General features: G+C 18.5%; 3 protein-coding genes across 3 annotated transcripts; 2 read left to right on the top strand and 1 right to left on the bottom strand.

Moving 5' to 3' along the window:
* Positions 1–156: 156 nt before the first annotated feature.
* Positions 157–1,131, top strand: PGSY75_0215600 (hypothetical protein; the record flags this gene model as incomplete). Its single annotated transcript, XM_018783821.1, has 1 exon — positions 157–1,131. The coding sequence occupies one exon, from the start codon at positions 157–159 to the stop codon at positions 1,129–1,131; it is 975 nt and encodes a 324-aa protein (XP_018643811.1).
* Positions 1,132–1,336: 205 nt separating this feature from the next.
* Positions 1,337–3,484, bottom strand: PGSY75_0215500 (hypothetical protein; the record flags this gene model as incomplete). Its single annotated transcript, XM_018783820.1, has 1 exon — positions 1,337–3,484. One exon carries the CDS (start codon positions 3,482–3,484, stop codon positions 1,337–1,339), a length of 2,148 nt encoding a protein of 715 aa, XP_018643810.1.
* A 2,645-nt stretch (positions 3,485–6,129) lies between these two features.
* PGSY75_0215400 (hypothetical protein) lies at positions 6,130–8,652 on the top strand (the record flags this gene model as incomplete). The annotated part of the gene is made up of 1 exon (XM_018783819.1): positions 6,130–8,652. One exon carries the CDS (start codon positions 6,130–6,132, stop codon positions 8,650–8,652), a length of 2,523 nt encoding a protein of 840 aa, XP_018643809.1.
* Positions 8,653–9,964: the final 1,312 nt, after the last annotated feature.

Genomic DNA, 9,964 nt, shown 5'->3' with positions numbered 1-9,964 from the left:
TTTATTAATGTCTACATTTTTTGTGTTTTTTTCCAAGCCTATAAAATAAATGTATGGAAGGCACATCGTAAATACGAAAATAAAAATATACACATATTGATATAGTGTTAAATTAAATATTATAATTTACTTTATTCCATATTTTTATTTTTTAAAATGGATAAGAATTCATTGAAAAGAAGAAACAGACTTCTTCAAAAAAATGAAGCACGCATGAGTATACTACTGGGAAGAAATCTGGATGAAGAAATTTTAAAGGAAAAAAAAGAAAGTAATAAAAATGAACACAAAGAAAATGATGAACACAAAAAAAATGATGAACACAAAAAAAATGATGAACACAAAAAAAATGATGAAAATAAAAAAAGTGATGAAAATAAAAAAAGTGATGAAAAGGATAAAGAGAATAATCCTAGTATGATTACTGAAAATAATAATATAACAGAGAAGGATAATAATAAAACAAGTGAATATAAAAATTCAACTAATATATATAATAAAGATAAAAGTAATGGTTATAATAATAAATTGTTAGATAAAGATGATAAGAATAATATTAATAAGAATAAAAATAAAAATGATGAAAATGATTTTACAAGTATAAATAATGATATACTTAATGAAAATAATATAGATTCTCAATTTATTATTAATAAACATGAAAAATTACATTTCATCATATTAATAATTCTATGTATCCTTATAAGTATATTTAAAGTATATTATAATGAAAATAATTTAATTTATAAAAAAAAAAAAGAAAAAAATAATTTGAATATTATTCAGATGATTTTTTACAACTTTATAAATTCACCAAATTTTTTTTTCTCCTTTTCTGTTTTTTATAATATAGTTTTTTTGTTAATTAATATGTTAATATATATAAATCAAAATAACATAACACAAAAAAGGATTAAAGAATTTTTAGTAAATATGAAAAATAAATTGAATAATAAAAATGAAGACATATTTTATTTTATAAATAAAGCAGTTTTGTGTATCCTTTTTATGGGCCGAATATTTAAATCATATATCATTTCGATGTTTTTAGTAAATTTGTTTCATGATATTTTGCATAATTATTTAATACGTATGTCTATGTTACAACCCCCAAAGGTAGTATTAATATGACATGGATTAAATTAATAGATAAATATATATATATATATATATATATGTATATACATATATATTTTTTTTTTGTTATATTTTAAAACTTCAAAAAAAAAAAAAAAAAAAAATTAAATAATATAATTAAATAAATAAATATATAAATATATATATATATATATATATATACATTTTAACCATATGTGCAGACACACATATATAGCTCCTATTGAGTATCCTTAAATTTAAGGTCATAGAATTTCTGAGCTATGGTTTCATGATATACATAGGCCTTATTTCTTCTATAATTTTCAAAAACATCATTTGTATTATTACCTAAGGAATAAAAGTCCATATGAGTTAATGAATTATAATTTTGAGTTTCACTCCAATTTTGTGCATTTTCTATAGCTATTTGATTAAAATTAACATTTTTACTTTTTTTTTTATTTTTTTTATTTTTATATATTTTATTTGTATCTACTAAGAGATCAAGCATGTTATCATCTAATATTTCTATTGAAGAAAAGGTTGTATTGGTATCACTGGAGAAATCGTGTTCATTTTTTTTTTCGCATTCCAAATTATTGTCGTTTATAATATTTTGTTTGTCACATAACTCCTTTGATAAATCCTTCTCCATCAACAAATTATTACCATAAATATTGTTATCATCATTATTATTATTAACATCTATATTATTTATATTATTTATATTATTTATATTATTATTATCATCTGTGCACGTTGAATTTTTTCTTTTTTTTTTGCCCTTTTTGTTTTCACCTGTTAATTTTTTATACCTTTCATATATATCATTTATATCATTCGTATCCGATATATCTGTACTTTGGACCTCCTCATTATTTAATATAAAAGATAACTCATCATAAAATTCTTCTATTTTTTCATTCATTTTGTGAGAAATATTAACAGAAGGTGGCGTTTGATAGGCATAAGATGTATCAATAGGTGTATAAGGTATTAAAGCATTTTGTAATTTCTTTCCTTTTTTGGATATGACTTTTAATATTGTAGCTAAAAAACCCACCGTAATGTTTTCTGGGTTTTTCCACGTATCTTTATATGACATAGAATGGTTTATATCAAAATTAAAGTTATGTTTAAAATCGTCTACATGTTCTAGTCTATTATTATTATTATTATTATCATAAGAACTTAAAGCTTTAAAAGAATCATTTACATTAAATTTTTGTAAGTTATCGGTTGGAGGAGGAGGAGGAGGAGGAGGGCCAAAAGTGTTAGGATGTATATTATTATATTTTATATTATTTGGAGGAGGACCACTTGGAGGTGGGGGTATTTTATTGTTCATATGATTATGATGATTTGTATATAAATGATAATTATTATAATTATAAAGTGGGCCGTCATAATTTTTTATATTTTCATTTGTACTATTATCATAATGAAATATATTTAATAATTCTTTCGTTTCTTGAATATCATTTATTAAAAGTTTTTTCCATTTATAAACCATTTGTAATAAATGATTTATAATATTTTTATCTTTATAATATGCACATGTATAAGCATCTTGTATTATTAAGTTGATATATTTTTTAAATTCTTTTAATATATTCATTTTATTATTTAATATTAAATATTTTAATAATTCATCATAAGAATGTATTAAATTCATTTTTTTTTTAAAAATTACACATTTTAATATCTTATTATAAAATAATAAGGATATTATTTTACAACTATTAAAATTATAATTACACATATTTAAAATACATTCTTTCATCTTATTTAATATTGTTATATCTTGACACTCTTCGCAATCATTAAATATTTTCTCTAGAATTTTTTTTTCTTCTTCATTTAAAGTATCTACATTTATAGGATCATTCACATGGTCATCATTCAAACATTCAAATATTTCATCATCATAATGATGATAATTATCATTGTCATTATTTTTAAGGTTGTTTTTATGTTCTACGTTTGTCACATTATTATAACACATATCATTATAATTATTACACTGATATGTTTGGTTATATATATTATTACTATTAATATTATTATTATTATGATGTGTTGTATTACTATCATATCTGTCCCTCATATATTTATCACCATAGTTATTATATTTTATATCGTGACCTGAAATATATTCATCCTTATTATTATAGTTATGTTTTGTGTATGTGTTACCATTTTTATTATTAACAATGTGAGAAAAATTATTTGATGTGCTAAATTTTTTTTTTTTGGTTTTCATATCTGTCATCATATTGTTTAATTTATTATAATAATGATGATCATATGAATACTTCTCATCATATACATCATTAGAAAATTTATTTTTTTGCACAGTTGCATTATGCTCTTCTTTATCCCTCATGGTACTTGAGAAATTATTTTATTATTATTTTAAATATATGGAAATATATGGAAATATATATGTTTATTAACTTTATTATATATATATATATATATATATATATATATATATTTTTAAAACAAAAAAAATATTAATAATAAATACACATAATAAACTTATTCATTTTTAAAATAAGCTTTCAATCATTTTATTCTTTTTTTATATCATAGTTTCTTATTCAGAAAATATATAATTACATATGATCATAATATATCATTATTATTTTTTAATTATTAAAACATATTCTTAAATAAGTTGGTTATACATAATATATATATATATATATATATATATATATATATTGACTAAAACATTTATATAAGATTATATTTGAAATATATTTATTTTATAAACTTTTCCATACAACATTATATTATATATATATAATAATACCACATAATATTGTTGTTATATTAATGTCCTTTTTTATAAGATTCATTTTATAATTTTATAATTTTATAATGTAAATATTATTCTTTATAAAATTTAGAGCTCCACATTTAGGTATATATATAAAAAATATATATATAATATTTTTCCTATATATATAAAAATAATTAATATATATATTTTTTTTTTTTTAATTTTTCAAAGTGAATTATTTTTTATTTTATAATATATATTTTCATTCATTCGTTTTGAATAAAATTTTTTAAATTCTATTTTTCTTCACATATATGTAATATATTATATATATAATATTTATATTGTAATATTTAAAATTTTATAAAAATATATATACATATATATATTATAAATATACATATTTATTTTTTCTCATATTTTTTATAGATAAATTTACCCGTTTATATATTTTTATATTTATATATATATTTTTACTTTTTTAATTAAAATTTTTATTCAAAGAAAAATTTTCTAATGTTGTATTTAAAGATTGATTATAAATATAAATTTTATGTATATATTTTTTTAAACAATAAAAAAAAAAAAAAAAATATATATATATATAAATGTATGATGGATAAAATATATATTGTATATTTTTTTATAATTTTATATCTTTAAATATTTGTCATCAATGGTAAATTTTTATTTATATCACATTAAATATAAATATATATTGTATGTTCTATAACAAAAATATTATAATATATATATATATATATATATAACATATATATATATATATATATATATATATATAATATATACATTTTTTATGTTTTTAATTTAATGTTCATCTTATTTATTTTATTATTATTTTTTTTTTTTATGTGTTGTTTTTTTATTTTTTGCCTTTTTTTATTTTATATTTATTCATTTGTGTGAGGGATGTGCGAAAAAATGAAACATATTTAATAATTTTTTGAAGAAATATTATGATATATAAAAGTATAATAAAACAACAACAAAAAAAAAAAAAAATATATATATATATATATATATATATATATATATATTTATTTATTTTTATGTATTTAAATATTAATTAATAATCTCCTTTATACATTATTGTAATTTTATATACATGTACTTATATTTCAAATGTGTTACTATCAATATTATATTACTTTATATATATAATATATTTATAATGAATTTTTTATTACCATATTAATATTATTATTTTATGTAAGCTTATAAAATTAAACATAAATGCTTTACTTTAATTTATAAAAGAACAAACATATATATATTATGACCTTAATGTTAGTTTATATATGTACTTTTTATTGTGTTTGAAGAATAAAAAGATCAACACATGAACATATAGTGATTATAAACACATAAATATATATACATACATACAATATTTTACATATGAGTCTTTTACTACAAATTAAATATATTCCATATATATATATATATATTGTTTGTTATTATATCTGAAAAATATATAGATATTTATTATTAAAGGATTAATTAGCCTATATTTTTCTGTATTAATATATATATATATATATATATATATATATATATATATACTTTTATATATATTTATTTATCTATCAATTTTTTTTTTCCTCCAAAAAAGGGAAAAGAAAAATTCTCCTGTTTTGTGACTACATAATATTAAATTTTCAAAAATAATATATTATTTAACATTGTATATATATATATATATATATATTTATTTATGTTTATGTTTATATTCATCCCTATACATATTATCGTTGTTTTGTTTTGTTTTTTTCTTTCTTATACTTTTTTTAGTTTTTCTTTTAAATTTTCTTTTATTTTTTTTTGTGTGTGTGTATTAATATATAAAAACATGTACATTTATACATATCTGTGACATTTATAAAAAAAAAAAAAAGAAGATAAAGATTATAATTAAATATAATATTTAATTGTAGAAGAATAAATAATTATATATATATATATATATATATGTATTTTTTTTTTTTTTTTTTTTTTTTTTAAAGACAAGTTCTCATATATGTATACTAAATGTAGAAAGTCATATTAATAAAAATATATAAATAAAATGAAAAATTATAGTCTAAACCATTAAGGATATATGACATTATTGTAAATATTATATTAATAATATATATACATTTTTACATATATATATATATATATATATATGTAAAGACCAAGTAATGAATGGAATTTATATGATAGTATAAAGGATTAGAAAAATGAGTGATAAAAAAAATAAAAAAGATAAAAAAAATAAAAGTGATATAAATGATAAAAACAAAAAAAAAAAAGAAAATAATAATAATAATAATAATAATCCTAGTGACAATTCTTGTAACCAAGTTGTAGACAATGCAAAAGATGAGGTGATGGAAACACCAGAACAAAATGATAAAATAAAGGAGGAAAATCCTTTGAATAATAATAATAATGATGACACCATATGTAATAATAATAATGATGACACCATATGTAATAATAATAATGATGACACCATATGTAATAATAATAATGATGACACCATTTGTAATAATGAAAAACCTTTGAATAACAATGAATCGAATAATATTGATAAAAATATAAACGATAAAGATGGTTCCTGTTGTTTATCGTCCCTTCAAAATGAAGGAATAGATATGAATCAAATGAGGAATAATAAAGAAAAAAAACGAATAAGTGATGCTTCTGATATATATGCAAGAACTGATAGTGTAAATAGTAATTTAATAAAAATTAGTCAGAGCAGTGAAGAATGGGAACCAAAAAATAAATGGACATTATCTGTTTTATTTCAAAATATAAAATCTATAGTTGTAAAAAATTATATATTTGTAGCAAAAAAATGTGGGATTCCTAACCAACCAAATAAACCTGGTCCAGTACTAGCCATAAGTATTGAAAAAGCAAATAATGATGATTCTGATAATATAATTGTACAAACACCATGTGCTTATGAAAAATATTCCTTAAGAGGTAAATTAATTCAACATAAAAGTTTATATCCATGTACTATTACATGTATGATGAATGGAAGTATAGGTGGTATTGGTAAAGTAGTTATTTTAGGAGAACAAAATGGTAATGTTTTGATTTATAAAATTGATAAATTTGAATGTATATTAAAATTAAATACTAAAGAATGCTTAAAAAAATATTTTAATAATAATCCAACTACTAGAAGAAAATCTATTAATAATTATATGGATTTTAAAGATAAAGTTGTTAATTATTATCATCATCCTAGTAATGATAAAGAACAACAAAAACAAACAACACAGTATAATCATAACAATCTTAATAACAATTTTAATAATAATTTAGATCCTTCTCAAACTAATCATTATAATTATCCATATGATGATAATGACTTGTCATACCAAATATCAGGTATTTCAGTTAAATCCACATTTGCTAATTTTATTCATTGGATTATAGCCGGAAATATGAAAGGCTATATTTTTGTTTGGGAAGTGCCTAGTGGAAATATTATTAAAATTTTATTACCTCCATTATATTTTTTTAATGAAGCAAAGAAAAAAAAAAAAAATAATAAAAAAAAAAAACAACAAAAAAAAAAAGCAAAAAAAAAAACAAATAATTATAACAATCATAATTATTCTTACTCTTCTTCGTCTTCTTATTCGTCTTCTTATTCGTCGTCCTCTTCCTCATCCTCCTTCTCTTCATCATATTATAGTGATGATTTTTATTATGGATCTAATGGGGAGAAGAAAAGCAAGAACAAAAAAAAAAAAAAAAGAAAAAAAAAAAAAACAAACACAAATAAAAATATAAATATAAATGATGTGAAAAATCAAAATAGACAAAATTATAATGGGACGCAAAATAATTTAAACATGTCACACGATTCTCTTAATAGTACCAATGTAAATGAAAAGTTAGAAAAAAGAGAAGAAGTAAATAAGCAAAATGGTCTTACTAATAGTGATCGACAAAATAGTACTTATAATAGTGACGACAATAGTTATAATCATAGCGATGAAAGTAGTGATGATAATAGTGACTATTGTAGTGATGATTTATATTCAGATGAATATAGTGAAAGCGATACTTCTCCTAATAATTCAACTAATGAATCCTATGATATAAATACAATTCATAATAAGAGAAAAAAAAATAAAAAGAATACCTATAAGGATATATCCAACAAATGTTACGTTTCAGCTATCCTAGCTGTTACACATAAATATGAATTGTGGGTTGCATTTGGTAATGGATATATAGCCGTTTATGACTTATATGATTTTCAATTACTTCTTTATACATGCATTTCAAAAAGTCCCATTATGGATTTAAAATATTCCAAAATTTTGGAAGACGTCTTGATATTAATTGGTAATAATTACTTATCCGTGTGGGATACGAAAACCTTAAAACAAGTTCGAAAAATCCCAACTAGCCAAATCACCAGCAAAAATTCTTCATTATCGACCATTTATTTATTAGAGTCACCAAACTCATGGAAATATAAACAAGTGGTTCTTATCGCAGGGTGTAATAATGGATCCGTTTGTTTAACCAATATAACAAAAAAAGTTGATGGAGATTTAACTTTCTCTTATATCAAAACATATAATAAACATTTTGAACCATATGTCCCCATCAGCTATATTTATATTGAACCTACCATTAACGCTGCATTCGTTGGAGATGCAAGCGGGGTTGTTTTTACCTTACCTAGAATTTTAAGTACATTAAAAAATAATGATAGTTCAAAATAAATATATTCAATATATAATTTTTCATTTTGTTTTCTTCTTTTTTTTTATTTAAAATTATTAATATATATTTTGAAATTATATAAAAAGGTTTTCCGTATGTAGGAAAACCAATAAATATGTTGATTTATATGTTTATACATATATATATATATATATATATATATATATATGTATATTTATTTATTTATATATTTTTTATATATCCTATAATTTTTTATATTTTAATTTTTGTGTATCTTAATTTTTGTATATCCTAATTTTTAAATATGTTAATTTTTTGCATATTTTAATTTTTGTAAAGACAAAAATGATTTTTAAAATAATAAAATAAGTTTGTAAAATGTCATTATTAATTTTTTTTTAAAACAATATATATATATATATATATATATTTATTTATTTATTTAACGCGATATAGCCTATTATAAGGATATATAAATTCCCCTCAATGCAAAAAACACATAAATAAAATGTTCCATTTTTATATTAATGAGTGAACTAAAATATTTTCATTATCTTATAAAAATTATTTTTAAAATGAAGGAAAAGAAAAAAAAAAAAAAATTGAACAAAAATGAATAGAATCTTTTCTTTTTTATAAAATAACATATAAATTATATTCTAATTTCTTATTATCAGATCTATAAAGATGTTATTGATAATTATAAAATATTCGACAAAATAATAATGAAAAAAAAAAAAAAAAAATTAATAAATATTTACCCACATTTTTGAGAATAATTTTGAAAAATTCTGAACGGTTCAGAAAAAACTTAACACTATTCATTAACATTTTTTTTATAGTTATTTATTTATATTTGTATTTTTTTTTTATTTTTTATTGGCTATTTGGAAATTCTAGCTAAAAATTATAATTAAATAAAAACTAAAAAAATGATATCCGAAGTAGTAGAAAAATATATACAAACTCAATGGATAAATTTTTATAAATATTACCAAAAGAATAACAATATGATAAAAAAAAAAAAAAATTAAAATTATATAACATCATACAAGTACAAAAATTAATACTAATTAATATAAATAATAGTTAAGTACACTTTATTAAATATACTATGTGTATTATATATATATATATAATATATTATATTTCTGTGAAGTACATAGTATATCTAATACCTATTTTAATGAACAATTATAAATTTAGTTTAAATTTTTATATAGAAAAAATTATATATTTTTTATAATTTTTATTATTATATATTCATAATATACATTTATTCATTTTAAATGAAAAATAACTTGTTAAAATGTAATTAATTTATAATATAGAAAATTTTAATATTATATA

Source organism: Plasmodium gaboni, chromosome 2 (assembly GCF_001602025.1).
Source record: "Plasmodium gaboni strain SY75 chromosome 2, whole genome shotgun sequence".
Classification (NCBI taxonomy): Eukaryota; Apicomplexa; class Aconoidasida; order Haemosporida; family Plasmodiidae; genus Plasmodium; species Plasmodium gaboni.
Note: the sequence above shows the minus strand (reverse complement) of the source record. Positions and strands in the feature narration are given on the sequence as shown.